Source organism: Ptychodera flava (assembly GCF_041260155.1).
Source record: "Ptychodera flava strain L36383 chromosome 23 unlocalized genomic scaffold, AS_Pfla_20210202 Scaffold_24__1_contigs__length_23054250_pilon, whole genome shotgun sequence".
Lineage (NCBI taxonomy): Eukaryota > Metazoa > Hemichordata > Enteropneusta > Ptychoderidae > Ptychodera > Ptychodera flava.
This window is the reverse complement of record NW_027248278.1, coordinates 1,053,163-1,079,365: the sequence shown is the minus strand read 5'-3', so window position 1 is coordinate 1,079,365 and position 26,203 is coordinate 1,053,163. Positions and strand designations below refer to the sequence as shown.

Below are 26,203 nucleotides of genomic sequence, written 5' to 3'. Positions count from 1 at the left end.
CCTCAACCTGAGCCATAACACCCCCATCAGTTTATGATATGACCCATCACAATGGCATGACGTCAACGGATCTTGACAGACGGAAGTCTTGACAGACGGAAGTACTTGACAGCAGCATACTGGTTTTCAACTCTAATACCTTCTCTGTCTATAAATAGACACGAGAAGGTAAAAACTGAGAAAATTACCTTAAATATACAAATTTGGGGGTTTCCCAACACTTTGAGCAGAAAATTTGTCTAACTAGAAAGCATTTGCAAGCAAAAGCGAAGTTCCAGAGACCAGAGCAGCGGAAGAAACAAGAGAATGTGTGACAAAGATAGGTGCAGAATGAAAGAGTGCTTTGGATTTTAATATTCAAGCACGTACCTATAGTTATAGGGCTGCTAGCAGTAAACACCATAATAGTACAACTAAAAGCGAGGCAGTCCACAGATTACAAATGACTACATGTGTGGTAAAAACGCAACAGATACATACGGGGGCGACAACGCACGGAAATGTATATCAGACGACATTCTCGCGAGCCAGAGCAATAATTTTCGCTCCGCTGACCTACGCAAAAATCAATCGCTTGACGGGTAGCGCTGAGTTGTTGCCGTAAAGAGGCGCGTGGTTTACGACGATGATCAGACGAGAGGAAACATCGGACCATGGGATCTATTTTTTCATACATGATCGCACCTAGGACGTTGAAATTGAAAACCGAGGCCACATGCATTGTCATTTGATTAAAAGCACAGACTAAAACGATTTTCATTGTAATGTCGCTGTTTTCACAAGATACTGACCGTTTGATCTTGGAAAGTTGAGCTGCTTTAACGTGCAGCCAACGCATGCCCTTGCGATGCGGTGACAGGGCTGTGTGTTACCGGCGTTAAACGGCCTCGCAGACTGATATAGGAAAAACCGCTGGTGGCTCCTCAGAAATACGGCGGGCAGTTTCTCCGCCATCACAGCCGATTTTGAATCCAAATTTTGCATTGATCATCGTTTTCGAGCACACCCACCTCGCCTAGGTACACGATGTGCCAAGCCGCGCTTGTAAACTTACGGAAAGCATATTTTTCGCTCTATATGCGAGCGAAATCCGCCGCCATTGTTATCTCATGAGCATTCGGGCGAAACAGTATAGCGCCACGTACGGCGAGTATTTAGAGAAAAATAAAATCAAAAAGCAACAAAAAACAAAGCGAAAGAAAGCTAGAATTATTAATAGCTGAACGCAATATGATAGTCGAGCAATGGAGAATAACAAATAAATAAATAAACACGCAAGAAATGCCCGTAAAACCCGTCCGAGCTGAGCGATGACGTCATAAGCGTGTGTCGCAATGCATTCTGGGTAATTAAGGTAAAATTTGTGTATAGCATGTTCTATGATAGTAATACCGGAAATAGAGAAAGAAGAAAGAAAGAAAGAAAGAAGAAAGAAAGAAAGAAAGAAGAAAGAAAGAAAGAAAGAAGGAAAGTGAGCAAAAACTAACAGTTCCAGAGCTGGTCTCTGGAACTAATTACATCCCTCGGGACTTTTATACCAAATTACAAAGCTATCAAACAAGTAATTTTGAGAACAAGTTTTCTTGACCAAAAATGACAATATTGTCTTAAAAATACAAATTTGTATATTTCAGGACAATTTCCACATATCTAACTAATGTCATCTCTGTACGTCTGTGTACCAAATATAAAAGCTGTCTATCCAAGGGTTTTTAAAAAGAAAATACTTTTTGAGATTTTTTGACCAAAAATGACAAAATTGCTCCAAAATAGTAATTTTCCCAATTTTGTCATAATTTCAACAAATTACAAGAGTAACACCCTCGCAAACACCCAACCCAAATTTGAGAGCGATTGGGCCGGCGGTTTCAGAGAAGAAGAATTTTTACTGAAAATGAGAAAAATCACAAAAAAATTCAGCAAAAATACAAAATTAAGGATATCTTCACAATATTCATAAAACTGTATACGGTTCACCTAAGGTACTTGCACACAAATTTTCAAAGCAATCAAAACAGCAGTTCTTGAGTTATTATTATTAATTCTTGACCATTTTCACATTTGGTAAGCTCATTTGCATAATTTTGGCAATGCAGACTTCATTTGAACAAAATCCCATCTATAGCCCAGGATGCATCAACACACCAAATACCAAGCTGAAATGTGCAGCGGTTTGCATGTTTTTGATGTCGACGGACATACTGTACGTACATACATACACATACATACACACATACATACATACAGACTCCATCGACTTCAACTTATACGATAAACTCACATTGGTATGACCAAATGTGAGCTAACTAGTCATTGAAGCACACACTTCACATTGACCTTTGTTTTTACTTACATTTTGGAAATCCTGTAATTTCAAAACGACTCTGCAAACCAGTTTCAGAAGTTGCATCAACTGCAGCAAAGGTAGCATCAATCTGAAAGACAAAATTTATAGAAATTTGTAATTATCACTGCTGTATTGTAACCTGTTTGGATATGATAGAGTATAACACAACATACAATTCTGTTAAGTGTCATGGTCTGTCTTGGTGGTGGCCAGATACACTGGTCTGACATGGTCTGGGTTGGTGATTAGTTACACAGATGACGGTGATTATATAACACAGATGATTGTGATTAGGTACACAGATGATGATGATTGGGTACACAGATGATGATGATTGGGTACACAGATGATGATGATAAGGTACACAGATGATGATGATTGGGTACACAGATGATGATGATCAAGTACACAGATGATGGTGATTAGGTACACAGATGATGGTGATTGGGTACACAGATGATGGTGATAAGGTACACAGATGATGGTGATTGGGTACACAGATGATGATGATCAAGTACACAGATGATGATGATTGGGTACACAGATAATGGTGAATGGGTACACAGATGATGGTGATAAGGTACACAGATGATGGTGATTGGGTACACAGATGATGGTGATTGGGTACACAGATGATGGTGAATGGGTACACAGATGATGGTGATAAGGTACACAGATGATGGTGATTGGGTACACAGATGATGGTGATTGGGGTACACAGATGATGGTGATTAGGTACACAGATGATGATGATTGGATACACAGATGATGATGATTCGGTACACAGATGATGGTGATTGGGTACACAGATGATGGTGATTGGGTACACAGATGATGGTGATTGGGTACACAGATGATGGTTATAAGGTACACAGATGATGGTTATAAGGTACACAGATGATGGTGATTGGGTACACAGACGATGGTGATTGGGTACACAGATGATGATGATTGGGTACACAGATGATGATGATAAGGTACACAGATGATGATGATTGGGTACACAGATTATAGTGATTGGCTACACAGATTATGGTCAATGGGTACACAGATGATGGTGATAAGGTACACAGATGATGGTGATTGGGTACACAGATGATGGTGATTGGGTACACAGATGATGGTGATTGGGTACACAGATGGTGGTGATTGGGTACACAGATGATGATGATTGGGTACACAGATGATGATGATCAGGTACACAGATGATGATGATTGGGTACACAGATGATGATGATTGGGTACAACAGATGATGATGATAAGGTACACAGATGATGATGATTGGGTACACAGATTATAGTGATTGGCTACACAGATTATGGTCAATGGGTACACAGATGATGGTGATTGGGTACACAGATGATGGTGATTGGGGTACACAGATGATGGTGATTAGGTACACAGATGATGGTGATTGGGTACACAGATGATGATGATTGGGTACACAGATGATGATGATAAGGTACACAGATGATGATGATAAGGTACACAGATGATGATGATTGGGTACACAGATGATGATGATCAAGTACACAGATGATGGTGATTAGGTACACAGATGATGGTGATTAGGTACACAGATGATGGTGATTTGGTACACAGATGATGATGATCAAATACACAGATGATGGTGATTGGGTACACAGATGATGGTGATTAGGTACACAGATGATGGTGATTTGGTACACAGATGATGATGATCAAATACACAGATGATGGTGATTGGGTACACAGATGATGGTGATTAGGTACACTGATGATGATGATTGGGTACACAGATGATGATGATCAAGTACAAGATGATGGTGATCAGTTACACAGATTATGGTGAATGGGTACACAGATGATGGTGATAAGGTACACAGATGATGGTGATTGGGTACACAGATGATGGTGATTGGGGTACACAGATGATGGTGATTAGGTACACAGATGATGATGATTGGGTACACAGATGATGATGATCAAGTACACAGATGATGGTGATTGGGTACACAGATGATGGTGATTGGGTACACAGATTATGGTGAATGGGTACACAGATGATGGTTATAAGGTACACAGATGATGGTGGTTGGGTACACAGATAATGGTGATTGGGTACACAGATGATGGTGATTGGGTACACAGATGATGGTGATAAGGTACACAGATGATGGTGATTGGGTACGCAGATGATGGTGATTCGGGTACACAGATGAGGGTGATTGGGTACACAGATGATGGTGATTGGGTACACAGATGATGGTGATTGGGGTACACAGATGATGGTGATTGGGTACACAGATGATGGTGATTGGGGTACACAGATGAGGGTGATTGGGTACACAGATGATGGTGATTGGGTACACAGATGATTGTGATTGGGTACACAGATGATGGTGATTGGGTACACAGATGATGGTGATTGGGTACACAGATGATTGCGATTGGGTACACAGATGATGGTGGTGACAGGTTATTACATTGATGATGGGCCTAGTTACACTGATGACAATGACTAGGTACACAGATAGTGGAGTCTAGTTATAATGGTGATGATGACTAGTTACATTGATGATGGTTACTAGTTCCACTTATGATGGTTACTAGTTCCACTTATGATGGTTACTAATTCCACTTATGATGGTTACTTGTTCCACTTATGATGGTTACTTGTTCCACTTATGATGGTTACTAGTTATGTTGATAATGGTGATAGGTTATATTTATGATGGTGACTAGTTATACTGATGATGGTGAATAGTTACACTGTTGACGGGGACTAATTATACTGATGATGGTGGCTAGTTAGAGTGATGGTAACTAGTTACACTAATGATGGTGCCTTGTTCTACTGATGATGATGACTAGTTACACTGGTAGCGGTGACAAGTTATACTGATGACGGTGATTACTTATATTAGTGATGGTGACTAGTTATCCTGGTAATGGTGACAAGTTATACTGATAATGGTGACTAGTTATCCTGATGATGGTGACTAGTTATACTGATGATGGTGACTAGTTATCCTGGTAATGGTGACTAGTTATCCTGATAATGGTGACTAGTTATCCTGATAATGGTGACTAGTTATACTGATGATGGTGACTAGTTATCCTGATAATGGTGACTAGTTATACTGATGATGGTGACCAATTATACTGATGACAGTGTCCACATATACTGCTGACGGTGATTAGTTATACTGACGATGGTGATAAATTATTCTGATCACGGTGACTACCGGTAGTAATGCTGATGATGGTGACTTGTTATACTGATGATGGTGAGAAATACTTACTCCTTCATTTGCAAGTTGTGTTGCTGCAGCAACATAATCTGGTTTAGCTTTTTTGCAGTGACCACACCCTATCAATGGAAACATGAAAAATATTGAAGTCCATTGAGTAAAATTGTGTGATATGAAACAATCATTTACATTGAACATTCTACTTGCAAAGTTTTCAGTTGCTTTTAAAGCAAGCTGTCAATCCAATATTTTGATCTCAGCTTGTAAAATATATCCATTATATCATCTTGTAAAATATATCCATTATATCATCTTCCCTACCTATCAATCTGACATGTGCAAAACTTTTCAAGAATACACAACAAATCATTGCATACCACTGCAAGAATACACAACAAATCATTGCATACCACTGCAAGAATACACAACAAATCATTGCACACCACTGCAAGAATACACAACAAATCATTGCACACCACTGCAAGAATACACAACAAATCACATTTTTTAATGCATTGTAGTTATCTTGCTTTGCATTTTAATGACATTTATTTTGTAGTTTTATACTCACATGGTGCATAGAACATGACCAAAACCGACCAATGTTGTTGAATGAATTCTTGAAAGTTGCTATCAGTGAGATGGTGTACATTTTCACCACCTTCTAAATTCTCCCAAAAGTCTTCAGTTTGTTCTTTGGGTGTTGGTGTTGGGTTAGCGTTGCTTGGATTCGACATAAATGCAACAAAATCTGCTTCCTGACAAAAATTGTAGGGAAACATACTGTCAGATTTCTTTGATGGTGCAGACAATAAATTACATTAAAGATAATGGAGTGAGAAAGTTGAAGAAGGATGTGAAATATGGCTCCTTTCAACTGAATATACAGCAGTAAAAACACTGTTACACCAGAGTTATACTTTTGCTGTCATTTTGGCTTCAGTGGTGAATATATGATATGCTGAAACAATTATGATGATTGTACAATGGACAGCTACATGTACATCCAGCATGCAAAACTACAGACATGAATTACTTGACAGAGACAGCTTTGGAAACAAGACTTAATCTTATCAGAATATTAATTACTTGCAAAGAAACTACCAAACTAGTACTCTTGATACAAGTTATAACTTGGCATTAAGATGAGCACTGGGATCTTTTTGTGTGCTTGCTATTGGCCATTTTGCCATTCTACCTTTTAATATTTGTAGGAAACACTTAGCCAACCTTCTCGAAATACAGAGAGGTCAAAAACCAATCATGCTATGAGTGTACACCCACTGACATCAATATGCAAATTACATAGCAAAAATACTTGCCAAGGCTTTATTCTAGTGAACTGGTTAGGCCAAAAAAAATTGTTTTTGGTCCCTGACATTCAGCATAAGTGATGCAGCGACATGCTTTTCTTTTTTTCTTTCTTTTTTTTATTCCTAACAATGCTGGTTTGGCACTATTGATGCAACAGCTGTCTTTTATCACTGACTGAATAATACTTCCATTTTCTTTTTAGCATTTTTGAACATGCAAACAGAGATATCAAGGACAGTTGTACTGATAAGTATGAAACCCCTCAAAAAAGACATGACGTGCAGGTTCTGAAATGATACGCGTAATGACCAGAAACAATGTTTTTTTTGGCTTTAAGGCTCGATGTATTCTGTTCGACAGAACAATTCAGTGTTTGTATATTTCAGTGGAGGCATGACATGCCTGCAATGTCATGGATTTTGTACTTTTCAGGATGTACCTTTTCCTTGATATTCCTTGTTGGAGGAATGCTAGTCTGAACAATGATTTCAATGCACAGACATTTCATATATTTCTTATATTTAATATATACAGTCAAGCATTCTGTATTTATCACAAGCCTATACAGATATGGACATCTACATCCAGGGCTATTTATATGTAATGACAAATGCCTCATACAAATGTCAGCGCAGTGTTCACAGAAGATGATGGGTCATACATTATATGATCACAGCACTGTACAAGGCCTCTCAAAATTGACGAGGCTGTTATGTTAAATGGCTCGAAATATGGACAGTCAAAGGCCTGAGAGACAAGTAAGCAAATTCAACATAAGTGAATACAAGTCATCGTTGATGACACAGTCCCCACTTGTTAATGGGTACTTTAATTACAAGTCCTTGGAGAGGATAGAGTCCTCTTCATTAATTAGGTCTGTGATTAAAAATACTGCGATACAGATGGGGCTTAAGGTGGCTGGAAAGGCTAGAGCGTCATTTATAAACTTCAATAAAACTATTAAAATATGAAAGTCGTCAACATTCTCTCTGGAATAAAAAAAAACTAGAGTTATAGCCTGTTGAAAAACTGACCAAATAAGAAGAAGTTGGGGAGTATTTAGTGTATTAACTATGGTAGAGGTCCCCTAGTTTTTAATAAATGTTTGAAAAGGGAAAGTCATTATTTGCTGTTTTTCAGGAAAGTGTGACAAGGCAGTGCTTGCAATCAGAGTGAGTGACTTCTATTGTAAATGCATTTTTAGATTCTTTGAGTGTCAAATAGGTGTCAAAAGTAAGATTAAACAAAAAGACTGGCTATGACTTCAAAAGAGGGGTGCAAATATGGCTTGTTTTCAACATTTTTGATAGAATAACAGTTTTCCTACATAATTTTATACCAATTTAATCCAACCTTTGAAATGAGATATGGACATGGAATTTTTACAGCCTATTAACAAGGTTACAGATAAGATTTGTACGGCACAATTTTCCTGTATTGAAGTACTTTTGAAATTTGAAAGAATTTTTTAATAATTTTTTGATATGTAAACCCATGTAAAATCATAAAAACAAATTTTATTTACAAATCCTGCCTTACACATCTTACAATTAATAGTGTCAACATATTTATAACTAATTTGGTAATATTAAGTACTATCCAATTATTATTCAATTCATATATGTAAAAAATATATGGAAAATTAAATTTTAATATTTACTGGTGTCATATTTCAAAATCAAGGCTGCAAATATACAATTTTTATATTCTTTGGAGAAAGTATTAAGTAAGGGAGTTATCCTGAAAATTTGAACTAAAATATCTTGATTCTAACACTTGAAACTTGAGATTAACTCTGGGAAAAGAATTGGTACAAAAATAGCCTTTCCAGCCACCTTAATGGCCAAGAATGAGTTCCATGGTGGTGAAAACATAAAATCAATGTAGGCCACCATCCTAATTACGAAAGGTCATTAAATGAGTCAATTTGTAATTAATCAACAGGATGCTGCCAAACGTTTTTGCATTCTATCATAACACTGACAGATTATCACCGGTACCATATTTCATAAAGTTTGATGCAGTGCTTCTGGACGTTCACCCTAAAAACAAAAATTCATTATGTAAATGCAAATTAGCAATTAATTTGAATGATACCGCTAAGTGTCATTGAATTGTATTTACAACACTATGAGATCAACATCTGTACCAAGTTTCATCAAATTTGATGCAGTATTTGTGGATATATCACTCTAATTAGGGAAGTTCATTACATATGCAATTACAAATTGATTAACTTGACACTGATAAATGTCTTTTTCACTGTTAAAGCAATGTGACCTTAACATCTGTACCAAGTTTCATGAAATTTGATGCAGTATTTCTTGACATGACATATGCATGACATATGAAGTAATCTTTGTACCAAGTTTGAATGAAATCACTCCAGGCATCTCTGAGATATCTGTGTGAACAGGACGCACGCACGCACAAACGCACACACGCATGGACACGACCAAACCTATAAGTCCCCCTGGATTGTGTCCCTGGGGACTAACAAAAGTAGGGATTTTAGGTCACGTGACATTTGTGTTGAAAGTACGTGTTCGATGCAGGTCTAGTCCGAACTTTCGTGTTAATTCTTAAATAGACCAAATAATCAGAGAAAATGAAACTGTAGTGTTGAAGATTATTATTTTAACTTCATTTTGGGAAATTTTCACCTTTGTACTACAATAAACGGCAAACCAGCACAACTATAAACTCACGTGTACCGGCGATTTTGGCGTCCATGATGAGCGTTGTGCAGTGACCTCAAATGTCCCGCGAAGGAGATCGAACATATAGCTCTTTGATTGGCTCTCCGCGAGACTTATTCCAATCTCATCACTATTTTTTAGGGGTGGTACGAAAGTAGAGATCATGGGCTTCATTTTGAGGGGGCGAACGTTAAAATCGGCCGAGAAAAGCTCAATCTGTGATCAAACTTTGTGTTTTGTTTGTGTGTTTTGGAAAGAAAATCTTGATTTCCTTAAACGTTCTGCCCAAAAATTAATTTTATGATAAATATGAATTGTAATTCTGCAACAAGTCATTGACAATGATACAGTCCCCACTTGTTAATGGGTACTTTAACTCTTTTCCTGCCAAGTCCATATTTCACCATCAGGTCAAGATGGTTAAAATTAATGAAACACAACATATTCCATATAGTGGCGCGGCATAACCAAAATTTTCATAACAATTGTGCATTTTGTGATAAAAGCATGAAATTTGGTAGGAATATAGATTATCATAATATAAATCAATTTGGATACCGAGCCACCACAGGTTGAGCCTTGTTCTGGTGTGGCGGCCATTTTTAAATATGGCGACCATCAGTCACTATAAAATCCCATAGTTGCTGCTCTACGGATGATTCTCTGGAGAATAGTGGACGTATTTCCATCATAAATGCCCATTAAGATTACTATTTGCATATTTTATTGTTTTAAAATCAATTTGGATACCAAGCCCTTAAGCATAGAGCCTCGTTCTGGTGTGGCGGCCATTTTTAAACAGAGCGATCATAGGTGCTTTTTTACGGATGATTCTATGGTGAATAGTGAATGTATTACCATCATAAATGCATATTAAGATTTCTATTTGCATTTTTTATTGTTTCATTATTTCATTTTCTCAGAAAAGCGGGTTTTCTTAATAAAATTGTTGCCAATATGGCTGCCACAAGGCCTAAATGGAAGATTCAAAATTACAAAATTTAATGTTTTTTGACGATGAGCAGCTGTTAGCTGTTCTGTGTAAGTAGACTATCAGTAGGTACTGTTCAGAGTTTTTATTTTATTCTTATTTGTAATCGTTGATGCACCAGTTTTAACCATTTTAGGGTTGTAGCTGGTACGTGTGCATCACACGCGCGACACTCATCAGGTTTTACAAACTATTGGCCTAGATCGACCCATGGCTGTGGAGGGGAGGGCATGAAGCGTCCAAGTGTAAGAACAGCCTGTCCCATGTTCTGCCAATGGATTGGGTGTTCTTGAGTACAACGTTGAATATGTGCAATATTTTGACATTCTAATTATCGTTTCTAAACTTTATAATTAGCCATTGACGAGTTTTGCAGAGCGTTCTTGATCATAATTCCTAACATGGAAAATTGTGCAGGGGATTTAACCCAATCTCTCACTTTTGCTCATCTACATTCATACGTAGACCTACATACAAAAAACATAATAATATTTAGTGTATAACAAATCTAAAAGTTTTAAAATTTTTGGGAAAATCTCTTATATATCCCCATAATTGTCAATGTTAGAGATTTATCATGTATGGAAACTTTTGCAAATTTATGAAGTTTAAAAACGATAATTAGAGCAGCTAAATATCAGATATATCCATAATATTTTGTTAATGAAGAGATTGCAACTTTCTGACATATCTATACAAGTTTTTCTTCAGGAACGCCAAGGTAAACTTGATGTAATGTATAATGATTAGAAACGATTATTGGATCAGCTGAACTGTTCCTAATTAGCTGTGCTTATCGTGTAAAGCTAGTTTAGCCAAATAGACTTTACATACAGTTTAGCAAACAAAACCTATGAAGGCACAATTCCGCACCTTGCTCCTCAATCAGTTGGTTGTATAATTCAGTAGAATGCCTTTCTTTTTTCATCTCCTTTACAGCGGGTAGAACGCACACCATGATTTAGTTTTCAAAAAATTGCTCTACCAAAAAACACTAAATTAGATTGTCGGATAAGAACTGTTTAGGTCCAATCTTACAAAGCAAACTTGAAACAAATTACTTTAATAATGCGATGTTGATAATATTTTGAGATCATCCGTGACTATGACTTTGGCTTACTACTTTCATGAAGGCGTGTTTGATAAAAAAAATATATGTTTCAGGAAATTTACCATATCTTGGTACTCCCCAAAATATGATCAAAATGGCTACAAAGTCATATTATCTTCCCTTTAAAGGTTCATGTTCATATTTTTCACATACGTCTGTTACAAACAAAACAGATTTCATATAAGCATTATATTGCCTTCTGTATCATGTGTAGCGAAAAATGGTAGAGTGTAAGATAAGCCGTAATTTTCGATTTAATCTTTTGGGGTATTGGGTAAGTCTTGGTCCTATTTCATGAAAACTGTAAAGGATATTGCATATCACAATATGTCATCTTAAAGAAGAATAAATCGGTTTACTAATGAAACCCCATAAACCAGGTTATGTAGAAGTTAGGCTTGGCAGGTGACTTAAACGAAGACTGGTTTGACAAAAATATTAATGAGTCTCAAAATCGTGATTTTACAACATCCTTGTAAACATGACTTATTTTTTTCTGTTAAAAGTCTATTCCGGTAGTAAATAAAAGAGTTTTCATACAAGCCATGGCCTTTTATTATATGTCTAGGTGAAAAGGATGTAGAATTTGAGATAAGCAGTGACATTAATTTTGAATAAAGTTTGGGGTGTGGGTCATGTTTTATAAAAACAGTGGCAGATATTGCATATTACAATATGTCATCTGAATGAAGAATAAAATTACTTTCCAATGTTACCCCACAAGCTAGGTTATGTTAAAATATAAGGTCAGCAGATGACTTACAAGGAGGCATGCTCAACAACGAAGATGCGATTCACAATACTTTGACTTTAAGGTACCCTTCAGAACATGACCGTAACAGCCATTGCATCCAATATTTTTGCTGTTAAAAGTCTATTTCGAATTCATATTTTGATATATTCTTGTAGCAAATTAGCCCTTTGTAATATGTCTAGGTACAAATTAGTAGAATTTGAGATAAGCAGTGACAGTAATTTGCAATATAAAGTTTGGGGTATGGGGTAAGTTTTGGTCATATTTTATGAGAACTATGGAAGATAGTGCATAATCCAATAATTTATCTGAAAGAACAATAAAATTACTTTCAAATGTTACCCAATAAGCCTTGTTATATTAAAAAATAAGCTCAGTAGATGACTTAAAAGAAGACAAGTTTATCGAAAACGCATTCGAGTTGGCAATACGGTGATTTTGCGGTACCCTTCAAAATATGATCGGTAGAGCTATAGCATTCCAATATTTTTTTATGTCAAAAGTCTATTTCACATGATTAACGTCCCTGTAGCAAATAAAACAGATATCATACAAAGCATTGCCTTTTGTATTATGCCAAGGTAAAACGTTGGTAGAATTTGAGATTCGCTATAATTTTCATTGCAAACTCTGGGGTATTGGGTAAGTTTTGGTCCTATTTTATAAAAGCAATCTATGGAAGATAGTGCATATTACATATGTCATTTTAAAGAGGAATACATTTCCATTCTTATGATACCCAACAAGTCAGGTTATGTTAAAAAAAGCTTAGCAGATGACTTACAAGTACTACAAGAAAAATGCACGTGGGTATGCACAAAATGGTTATTTTGCAGTACTCTTCAAAACACGACTGGACCAGTTATTGCATCCCTTTAGTTTTTCTGTTAAAATTTTATTTCGCATTCTAGGGATCCCAAGCTTCTATAAATACAGCTTTGTTATCCTAGAGGTGCATGTAGACCCCTCTAGCCTACGGAATAATATTTCTTGACTGCTGACATAGTGTCATCCTTTGATAGGATCTAATACCGTGCAGTTTATGCACAAGAATTGTGTTTTTGTCTGTATTTACCCGTTTAACAAGTCAGGCGATGAAGAGAAGTTGAAAAAAGTTGCAAATCACTCTTCCCATAGTTTCTAATTGAAAATATGCAACTCAAAATTATTCAAAATTATTCTGCACTTGACGTTTAGTAGGTGAAAAATACCTTGTCTGGCGGCCATTTTGAAAAATGGCTGCCATGGCAACGCTTCAACAGCTTTTAAGTGGCTCGGTATCTGAATTTGTTTAACATATATTAAGACACATCTGAGCCAAGTTTGGTGCTTTTATCACAAAATGCACAATGGATTTGCCATGCCGCACCACTAATATGGTGTATTTTAACATAATACTGTACATTTGAAAGCTGTTGAAAACATAAATACTGTAAACTTGATATTTTTGGACTAAAGATGCTATAACAGACCAAGCCAAGTGGGTGAAAATTCATCATGTTTTGGCTCAATACCACTTTTTACTGAGTCTACTGTCTGTGATACTGTCTGGCAGGAAAAGGGTTAAGAGTTCCAGTTTTGAAAAGCTCTTAACCACAGGATGTCAATGCAGAACATCATGGTTAACCACAGGATATCAATGCAGAACATCATGGTTAACCACAGGATATCAATGCAGAACATCATGGTTAACCATAGGATATCAATGCAGAACATCATGGTTAACCATAGGATATTAATGTTAACATAGGATATCAATGCAGAATATCATGGTTAACCACAGGATATCGATGCAGAATATCATTGTTAAAGTAGATTCATATACATGAGATTAATTGACTGATGCAACTGAACAAATGGTGAAAAATAATGCAAATTGATATTAAATACAAACAAATCCATACATAGATGTATTCAGAAAGTATTGGTCACATGACTGGCTGTTCTACTTACCATTCTTCCACCCATGTATGCTTGAGGGTTTTTACCATAGTTGAAGTATTTGATGGTAGGGTAGCCTGACACATCATACTGACTGCATACATTGGATTCAGCAGTGCAATCTACTGCAGCAAATGCTACCTACATTGCAAGAATAACGATAGACATAAGATCACCAAGATTCCAAAGGTTACATTCATTAAAACATATTATAATACTCCTTTCAAATATACTTTTTAACATTTTCTATTAAAGGGACATTATTTGTATCTTTTGACCTTATATTGTTGCAAACGAGAAGTTGATAATGTTGTTCGACTTATTGAAAGATGTCTAAAAAAACCGTCGACCATTGACAACTTCCATCCCGTTTGCGTACACTGTACAGAAAAACATTGCGTCAGGGGTTAATGGTGGGCTACCGTTGACCTGCGATCAGACCACACTGCTAACTGCTATCTAGGCCACTGTAAGTGTCCGCGTGTAAAAAAATAAACCACACGAAGGGAAAGTCGAGAGCGCAGTGCAGCATTTTTGGGATTCCCTATTACCGATGCCATTTGCTCAGTTACATTTTGACGGTCAGTTTTTCATGGAGATCTTGACGGCCAATCCTGCTCTTAGATACACTATTCTTTGCTGCTACAGAGCACATTTTTGTAATGGGCATTTCAAATGCCTACAAGCTGCAAGAAGCCGACAACAAGGCCTAAAATTGCGGATTTTTTTTGTCTCGTTTGTACCTCCATATGTAGACTTGCCCAAAGCCTGTGGGCATAGAAATGTCAAAACAGAGAACAATGAAGGAACTTCAGTAGACAGTCACGTTATTGTCGAGGTGATCGCGAAATTGAAGCATAGACAACAGAGGGGCCTCTACTGTCTATGATTGAAGCAATACACTTTGGCGACTGACACGTACATCATGTACATTGTTGGGTGAAAGCTAGCTCTGCGTGGCAGGGTTGTGCCAAATCGCTGGCAGCACCTCGGTTGCGGCGTGCAGTTTCTCCACCAAGAACAACCCTTTTTTAATCCCAAACTCGCACTGAGTTTCGTTTTCGAGCACACCCGCCTCGCTTGGGTACACGATTAGCCCTGCGTAGAGGTCTTTGTGTTCCCGGCGTTATACGTTATGACGCCGGGAACACACAGACCTGTACGCTGGGCTAGGTACACGATGTGCTCAGCTGCGCTTCTAAACTTACGCAAAACCCGGGAGTGGGTCGGCCACACGGAGGCCGTAAGCGACATATAGGGTCTAAGCAACTGTCATTGCGATGTACTCACTTTTTGTTCGAAATGTGATTCAACTGATACAAATAATTACTCGATGCATAGAGAATAACAACATTTGAACAGATCTTGTGTATCGAGAGGTGACTCCAATTTCGAGCAGTATCAATCCACAGTACAGTACCTGCTCTGCGCGCTGTCACGATGGCACAGATGCTACACCGTGCACTGTTCAGTCCGAGTGCGATGTTACCAAGTTCAACAAGTGATCATGTGTTTGTTAAACTAACAAACGTAATGGCAAGAGAATGCCCTAAAAATCTTAAAAGTTGACGAAGATTTGCTAACGATCAAGTGCACAGAAAATGCACTACTCTGTACCTGTTTCAGTATCACCACAGCAATCTGACATCGTTTTAGTTTTACCATTGACCCAATTGTGTTTATGGTTTTATTTCTGTTCTATAGTCCGTGTCATCGATACAAAAATGAAACTGACAAGCAAATGCCCTGTTTATTTCACTATTTGACAGTAGTTTGTGAGATGTGTATTTGTTTATGTGCTGTGAGCTCATCGATATGCATTGTGCTGAAGTTACTGTGTAGTGAGCTCATCGATATGCATTGTGCTGAAGTTAGTGTGTAGGTGACGGCCGCTCAGCGTTCTACCTGTACTTTGATAGTTGACATATGCATAGTAATATTGGTCAGTTGTTGGGGTTCAATCATAGCGGTTGGTTCAAATCGCGCGGACGCCCTTACCAAAATTGAACCTTGCCGTAAAGAGCAAGAAGGTGGTTTTACATATCCTTGAAGCCGTCCTTAGTCACAATTTAGGTCTCCTATTGATTTGACCGGGGATTTCAGTCATCGAAAAAATGAAAAAAAAAATCAAAAGATACAAATAATGTCCCTTTAAGTCTTTACAGAGAGATATCAATACAGATTTCTACTAATTCAATATTTAGATGTTTTTACCCAATATCGTCGGTTCCTGTGTCATAACAGCATGAGTGTCATTTGTGCTGCGTCAGACACAAGACTTGGTCTCGTGTCTGACACAGCACAAAGAACAATAATGCTGATAAAACAACAGGCATTGGTGTTATTGGGTAATAATCTATTTACCAATGCCACTAATCTTATGAAATGATAGGAAAAACCTTAAATTTTGGGTTGTACTTTTATACCATCATAGACATAAAAATCAAATGTTTTCTTAAACCAGCTTCATTCATTATTGTTACAATGTTACAGGCCAGGGACTTGATACCTGGGATCAAGTTAATCCCGTTCACCTTGGACAATCACGGGCGGGATTGAATGTTTATGTCTGTGTAAATTACGGTCACAATTAGTGTGCACAGGAGATTGTAAACAGGCCAGTGTGTTGACATGTAAACAACATTATACGTAAGGCCAAAGTAAGTAAATTCTTTGTTTTGCGTCCACTCAAAATCCTAAAAGGTATGCGGGTAAGCAGTAAAAAACACACACAGAAAATTTAACACAAAATCTGTTTGCCTTTATCGGACAATTTTTCTCAAACCACATGAATACTCCTGTCACAGTGTGACACACTGTATGATCACTGTATGCATTTTCATGACAAATGGATCAAAATTAATAGTCATTCTTTTACATTTGCTTTTCTTTTATTAGTTTTAGATTTCTTTCTTGTGCATTCAAAGGGTCCACATGTCAATAGCATTGCACAGCAACTTGACAGCCTCATCAAATTACTTAAATCTGGACAGTTTGAGGAATTAGTACACTATAACAGTATACAGTAGCAGTCTGTTATTGTACGTTTCTTTCAAGTTTCTTGTAATGTTTATGCCGATGGAATGTCATAGTTTTGCTGAAAGGTGTCTGTTTTGAAAGAAAACACCAAACAGATATGGTAACTTGTAGCCTCTGCATTCAATTTTAGAAAGATGGGGCATCAGAGGGAACAAGATATTTGTGATATAATGACAAAAGTATTCCCTGTATCTTCCTCGGGACCATCCGTAAAACCAGCACCTTTCCTTTCAATCAAATAAAAGAAATCATTTCGTAATTGTCAGTCTCCACACACAGACTCATCAGACCCAAATTTAGGTGGACGCTTCACATCTATATTCCTTGCACTTTCAAAGTACCACACTCCAGATTGATTGAAAAGATGAAGTATCATGGCATAAATGGAAATATTCTACAGTGGGTCAAAGCTTGATTGACAAATACAAAAGAGCGAGTAGTCACAAATGGAGAGTCATCTGAACGGAGAATACGTCACAAGTGGTGTCCCGCAGGGTTCAGTTCTTGGATCAGTACTCTTTCTAATCTACATCAATCACACTGGCGATGAAATTAGCTCTGAACTCAAAACTTTACTGTCAATACCAAGACATATCACCTCTTGCGAAATTGTATTGATCCTGAAATGCTACAAGCTGGTTTGGACAAGCTACAAAAAATGAGTGAACGGACGCATATTGGCTACAACAACCCCTTCCATAAATTCTCAATGAACAATATTTCACTGGGACGTACAACTGAAGAAAATGACTTGGGCGTCCTACTTCATTCTACCTTAAAACCTTCAAGCAAATGTGATAAGTTTGCAATAAAGCAAACAGAATGCTTGATCTCATCAAACGATCATTGTCGATCAAATAAAAAAAATGTCATTCTTCGTCTTTACAAGCAACTTGTGAGACCACACTCGAATATGCAGTACAAGCTTGGCCACCATGGCTACAAAGGACATAAAAATCTAAGCACGGCAAATAATACCTAAAATCCAACACTACAATTATCAAAATAGACTTTAAACAGTTTGGTTTAATAACACTTGAACAAAGAAAAATTCGCGGCAACATGATTCAACTCCAGAAAGTTATCAAAGTCCATGACCACTGTAACCTTTCACTTTAGTTAGCAGCCAACTCGAAAACTCAAGGACACTGTCCCAAACTTCATAAATTGACCGTTCGACTTAACACAAGGAAGTTCTTTTTTCAGCAAGAGTTGTGGACACCTGAAATAAATTACCAGCCGATGTCATTAATGCAGAAAGTGTGACTACCTCAAGAGCAGCTACGACCGCCTACTCAGGGCTCCCCCTGAGTCACCAAAATGATTAGCCAACTGATTAGCCAAATCAAAATTTTGTAGCCACTTTGAGCAACTTTTAGCCAGTATATGATCTCAAGCGTGGCAACAACTTTCTCAGCATTCAGGAGTTCCTAATTTTACAAATCGAGATGTTTTGTATGATGTTCCTGATAGTTTTTACATTAAAGAATATTTGTTCAGTTTTTTTATGAATAATCTGTGTTTTTATGACATTTCCAGGATAGAAATAGTACTTTTTCATTTCAGCTGGTAAACTTTCACCACCAGAAATAAAATAAGGTATCAATTGAATTCTAAAAATCTGGTAGCAAAGTGAAGTGTATATTACAACGGGTACAGAACATTTCTGTGGCATTCATTTAGTGTTCATAGTATGATAGCTTGTCATAAGCTACAAGCCTCTCATGCATCAAATTTATGCAGTCTTCCATAACCAAAATGTTTTAACCACAAGAATAAAAAAATGGTGCAGAAGAAAGCATTTAGTAGCACACTAGCAGTGTAGATACAATTGACCCCGGTGTTACTTGTATGTCATAGTTGTGATCGAGCAGGCTGAATAGCATTTTGAGTATGAGTATTTTTCTTTAGACCAAAGTGTTTGGCCAAACACAACTCTTGTAAAACAAGACACAATGATATATGTTTATTTAAATTACTCACTGTTTGAGAGTGTACATTGTTTTAATGATTATGATAACATTTTAGCACAAATATATTTTCATTTGATATTTTGATATCATCAATGTCTGGTGATGTTCACTTCTACATCATTAAACTGGTGGAATCTGCAAAATATTAAAATCATTCAGAATCACATAATTTCTTGTATAAGTTATAGCAGTTGAAATAGACTGAATTAACAATTTTAATGAATTGTTGCTTTAATGTTTACATGCAAATTGCAATTCACAAACGTGATGATTTGACGATGGATGTGCTCATTGCAATCACTGTTGACAATTTCCCTTTGCAATGACTTTTAATAAAATTTAATTTAAAACTGACAGTCAAGCTGAATGCCATCTAAATTGGAAGGCACCAAATTACCTTTTACCTATGCGACCACCCTAGGTGGCTCTTTTGAACCATAATTGTGCACTTAGGGGTCTTCATGCATGACATCACACGATGAGATGACCTAGACTTGACCTTTCAGAAAACCACAGTTTTTCTCCTCTTCCTTTGTATTATTACTTCGTTTCTGAAATGTCCCTTTAAAATTATGGTTTCTACTATCAAACTGAGTAGTTGCAGGCCAAATTTTGATTCTAGCAAAGTAGGTAAAACTTCTGATAGACTGAAGGACTAACGGGACTCACCGAGGCAAAACAAAGCCTTCTGTGTACTGCAGGCGGAACAGCAACAATGTTTGTCTTACGTACCAGGGAATTTGTAACTTTGTAGAAAGGAGAGTAAACTGTTTCAATACATTGCAACTTTGTATGAAGGAGGGTAAACTGTTTCAACATCTTACAACTTTTTTATTGTTAGCTGTAGTTTTTTGTTGAGGTGGCACCAGGGCAGTAAAAATTCATTAGCCACTATGTTCGCCAAACTGGAATTTTTGTAGCCATTTTTAACTTTCTTTCGCATTTGGCTAATTGGCGATCGGGTAGCGGGAGCCCTGCTACTACAAGTTTTAACTTTCACAGAGGGATTCTAATATACTTTCCCTTACCCAAACTGAACAAAAATGTACTACGTAAAGGCCTTTCGTTTACAGTACTGATCACTGGTTTGGTTTTTGTATCAAGTTAAAATGGACGAATGAACCAAACTTTTGGCAAACCTGAAAGACCGATAAACTAGGATAGGCTTCAACACTTTCCGATTTTTCCGTCTGCCATATTCTCTGAGTCGTGGTACCCAAGTCTAATCGACCGACTGAATCTCTCTCTGGTCAAGTCCCGATTGCTCGCAATGACCATGCCTTCAAGTTGCCGTGCAAAGGTTTCCTGTTTTTTAACTTCGATTATTTCCCTGCTTTCATCCATTTTTTATCGTGACGACATAGCCACAACAGGCAAAGCCACAACAGACAGCGAGAACGTGAGACCCCGGTATGAGGCAGAGAGGATCAACAGGGGTAAATGTGTATAGAGTACTGTTTTACGTCACCGCACCGTCTATCAGTGTAATCCGATTGCTGTAAAGGAGTATTTCATCGCAAAGTTAACAGCCAAGACTTGTTTTTGCGACAAAATGGCGCCACCAACAGCGAAATTTTGAAAGAAAAGTTTGTGTTTTTTCCGAAAAATCTTCAAAAACTAGGCGCGCGGACGCAAAACAAAGAATTTACTTACTTTGGCCTAACTGAATATAACGGCAAGACCTGTACACTGAGAAACAACGTTTTATGAACTCCGCAATGCTTGTAGCAATAATAGGTGTACTACACTGTCAACAATAATGACAAAGGTAAAGTAAATCCACGACGCCGCTGCAACTAGCGTTATTACGTTCTGAATTAGGCTTACCCAGGGCCCAGGCGCAGGCTGCAACTGTACAATTATTGCAGCTAAATGATAGCGTAGACATCCAGCCATGATGACTGGTTTGATTTCAAATACCAGTAACCATGACGACTGCTTTGATTTCAAAGAACAGCAGCCATGATGACTGGTTAGATTTCAAAGAACAGCAGCCATGATGACTGGTTAGATTTCAAACACCAGCAGCCATGATGACTGTTTTGATTTAAAACACCAGCAGCCATGATGATGATACTGGTTGGATCATCTATAATGTTGTTTCCATCATCCCTATTGTAGTTACCTTGTTGTCATCTTTGAATTGATCTGCAGCAGCTGTGAATTCAGGTTTCGCCTTTTTGCAATGACCACACCCTATCAACATAAAAAGAGTTATACATGGTATCAAACATGGTATCACATATATGGTATCACACATGGTATCACATATATGGTATCACACATGGTATCACATAATTATATGGTGTCACATAATAATATGGTATTACACATTGTATCATATATATGATATTACACATGGTATCACATATATGGTATCACACATGGTATCACATATATGATATTACACATGTTATCACATATATGGTATCACACATGGTATCGCATATATGGTATCACACATGGTATCGCATATATGGTATCACACATGGTATCACATATATGATATTACACATGTTATCACATATATGGTATCACACATGGTATCACATATATGGTATCACACATGGTATCACATATGGTATCACACATTGTATCACATATATGATATTACACATGTTATCACATATATGGTATCACACATGGTATCACATACATGTTATCACATATATGGTATCACACATGGTATCACATATATGGTATCACACATGGTATCACATATATGGTATCACACATGGTATCACATAAATGGTATCACATATGGTATCACACATGGTATCACATATGGTATCACATATATGGTATCACACATGTTATCACATATATGGTATCACACATGGTATCACATATTGTATCACATATATGATATTACACATGTTATCACATATATGGTATCACACATGGTATCACATATATGGTATCACACATGGTATCACATATATGGTATCACATATATGGTATCACACATTGCATCAAACATAGTATCACATACATGAATTCTTTCTCTGAAGTTTCATAAAAAAATTATGAGTAACATTTGTACGGAAAAAAGACACAAAAAGGAAAAAAAGATATTCAGTAGCTACCAATGTTATAACACAATGAATAAATAACTTATGAAAACTATGTCAAGGTGTTTGACTACAAATGCTCATAGTTCAGCATGGACAATACTATACAGATTTACCATTGGTTGTATTTACCTGTAGGGGACAAAGAAAGAATTTGTAATTCTGAAGTTAAATTGCTATGAGACCACTTTTTCATTGTTATGAATGTTAACAGAATCCAAGTGCCACAAATCTGGCATTTCGTAAAGCTATGATACTTTATGTTTCTTTTTAATCATAATAAACATTAATCTTTGTCAATTTTTGAAATCATCATAAACATGAAAATTTGTCGCTTTTTGTACAATCCAAATGCAGCATTCATATGAAGATTTCGTCCCATTATCGTGTCATTATAAACGCTGTCTTATTTCATCTCATTGTCATTTCATTATAAACTCTGTCTTGATTCAAATATTAAACAAAGTAAACAATATGCTGCACGATTCCTTGGATGTCCCTGGCTGCACTCACAATATGCTGCATGATTCCTTGGATGTCCCTGGCTGCACTCACAATATGCTGCACAATTCCTTGGATGTCCCTGGCTGCACTCACAATATGCTGCACAATTCCTTGGATGTCCCTGGCTGCACTCACAATATGCTGCACGATTCCTTGGATGTCCCTGGCTACACTCACAATATGCTGCATGATTCCTTGGATGTCCCTGGCTGCACTCACAATATGCTGCACAATTCCTTGGATGTCCCTGGCTGCACTCACAATATGCTGCATGATTCCTTGGATGTCCCTGGCTGCACTCACAATATGCTGCACGATTCCTTGGATGTCCCTGGCTACACTCACAATATGCTGCACGATTCCTTGGATGTCCCTGGCTGCACTCACAATATGCTGCATGATTCCTTGGATGTCCCTGGCTGCACTCACAATATGCTGCATGATTCCATGGATGTCCCTGGCTACACTCACAATATGCTACATGATTCCTTGGATGTCCCTGGCTGCACTCACAATATGCTGCATGATTCCTTGGATGTCCCTGGCTGCACTCACAATATGCTGCATGATTCCATGGATGTCCCTGGCTACACTCACAATATGCTACATGATTCCTTGGATGTCCCTGGCTGCACTCACAATATGCTGCATGATTCCTTGGATGTCCCTGGCTGCACTCAATGCAAAGTACTAACTGTTCTATTTTTATTACATGCCTCAATGTGAGTGATAGGATCTTGTTATAACACAAACCAGTTAGTCTACAGTCATGTACAAACCACTTTATCCACTGAAGTACGACTTGATCCTTATCCATGTCTTTGTCTCTGTTTCCACTAGACTATCAATGTATTTTGCAAGTCTTTCAGACTCTTTAACCCCTCTTATCAATAACCTTTTACTATCATGGGTGCGCTGGTGTTTTTGACATGGTGGCAAACATAAATTTAATCATTTTCGTTTTTATCATTTTTCCCTACCATATAATTGCATTATTCTCTTCCTCTTGCACTCACTTTGCCCCTTCAAGAGGGTTACACAGGAAACAATTGCCCCTTTTGACATAGGTTTGGGCACCAGCAGCAAGCTGGTTGACATAAATTAAAGTTCCACTCACTAATTACCATGTTCCTGCAAGTGTTATTTAAGCAATAAACAACACCAACTGATGGGTGTTCAGAGATTTTGACCAGTTCATGCAACGATAGAAAGTGCATAATGAAGTGAACTTGTCAAAACTGAGTGGTACACCCATTGCTGCAGGGGTGGTGTTAAAATCAAGCCAAGGCCATATGTTTGCCAATTACAACAGCCATGTGAAACTCATTCAGGGTGCATGTGTAAGATGAGAAATCTCAACACATTGGTGACAACAGAAAATTGACAGGTGGAAAGACAGATGGCTTGCACTTCATCTTTGTCTAGAAAAAAAAAGACATTCAATGTTGATGAGCAAGGGTTTGTTTAGTTCTGTTGGACAACAAAGCTGTACTTACATGGAGCATAAAACATCAACAATGTATGTTTCTTCTTTTTTAGGAATGTTTTATAATTTTCTTCAGTCAGATGATGTATCTGTGTATCTTGTTCACTCCATGCAGGTTCTGGTGGAGGTGGTGGGGGAGGCTCTACTGGACTGAAATAGAAACAAACAAAGATGAGTAATTTGGTGAGAAAGTCATTATTTGTACAGATATGCACATAGAACTCATAACTGGCGTTGACACCACTGACTAAAACTAACAATAAAACAGCATTAACTGGCAATGATACACCTATTACTAGCATTGCAATGAAACAGCTCTGACTGGCATAGACATGAAAGTAATGGTAAAGATATAACTATATAACTATTTTGCACCAACCAACACACACACAGCACTAATACTAATGCCATCATTGAATGGCAAAGGCACATCATTCACTGGCACAGGCCAATCATTTAATGGCACTGACACTGGCACATGGAACCTTATGGCACCAGCCCACATAGCAGATGGTATTACATGGCACTTTGTGGCACTGGCACCTGTGCTTTCGCTGTCGCCTGTGACGTTTGTAAATTACGAACAAAGAATAAAATTTACAAAAACAAATAAATGCACGATTGGCCATTTAAAAACAATTTTGTTATTTTTGAAGCCTGATTTTCAGTTACGATTATGAATTCTGGGGAAATACTGTCATATCTCATCTTTTAAAAACTACTCAGCCATTCTGGGGAAATACTGTCACATCTCGTCTTTCAAAAACTACTCAGCCATTCTGGGGAAATACTGTCATATCTCGTCTTTCAAAAACTATTCAGCCATTCTGGGGAAATACTGTCATATCTCGTCTTTCAAAAACTATTCAGCCATTCTGGGGAAATACTGTCATATCTCGTCTTTCAAAAACTACTCAGCCCTTCTGGGGAAATACTGTCATATCTCGTCTTTCAAAAACTATTCAGCCATTCTGGGGAAATACTGTCATATCTCGTCTTTCAAAAACTATTCAGCCATTCTGGGGAAATACTGTCATATCTCGTCTTTCAAAAACTATTCAGCCATTCTGGGGAAATACTGTCATATCTCGTCTTTCAAAAACTATTCAGCCATTCTGGGGAAATACTGTCATATCTCGTCTTTCAAAAACTATTCAGCCATTCTGGGGAAATACTGTCATATCTCGTCTTTCAAAAACTACTCAGCCATTCTGGGGAAATACTGTCATATCTCGTCTTTCAAAAACTACCCAGCCATTCTGGGGAAATATTGTCATATCTCGTCTTTCAACAAGTGTACAATTTTTAGCACCTTCAAACATCGAATGCTTATTCAATTTACTCCTGAATTTTAAACATGATCAATAATTTTGGAACATAGTTTTAACCAATAATCCTTAAATTAAATTCTAAGTTTCAAATTGTTCAGAAACTGATACAAGCGACCTAATGGCCGATATAACTCCGCTGTGTTTATGAAGAGAATAACTATTTTTGACACATGTTGATGAAGGTGGAAATCTTTGATAGCTCATTTCAATGGCCAGAAAAAAGCTGCTAAAATAGCTGCAAAAATACACAATTGAAGATTTCATCATAATTTGAACATATCACATTGGATCATCCCTGAGAACATGTCAACCACACCTATCTGACCAGTAGTTTTTTGAGAATGAAATTTTCTGACCAAAAATGGCAAAAATTGCCCCTTACTTCTTAGTTCATCTGTAGAAACCTGT

At 37.3% G+C, this 26,203-nt stretch overlaps 1 protein-coding gene across 2 annotated transcripts in view; it reads right to left on the bottom strand.

The window, feature by feature from the left end:
- The window catches only part of LOC139124471 (protein disulfide-isomerase A5-like), an 84,544-nt gene that overhangs the window by 17,638 nt on the left and 40,703 nt on the right, over nucleotides 1-26,203 (bottom strand). Inside the window, exons 15-20 of one of the 2 annotated variants that reach the window (XM_070690610.1) lie at nucleotides 24,475-24,614; nucleotides 21,529-21,599; nucleotides 14,404-14,532; nucleotides 6,153-6,339; nucleotides 5,633-5,700; nucleotides 2,354-2,435 (exon numbers count right to left, since the gene is read on the bottom strand). In XM_070690610.1, coding sequence (XP_070546711.1) covers nucleotides 2,354-2,435; nucleotides 5,633-5,700; nucleotides 6,153-6,339; nucleotides 14,404-14,532; nucleotides 21,529-21,599; nucleotides 24,475-24,614 — 677 coding nt within the window. The remainder of the gene's footprint in view (nucleotides 1-2,353; nucleotides 2,436-5,632; nucleotides 5,701-6,152; nucleotides 6,340-14,403; nucleotides 14,533-21,528; nucleotides 21,600-24,474; nucleotides 24,615-26,203) is intronic. The other variant, XM_070690609.1, reaches the window with a different exon arrangement.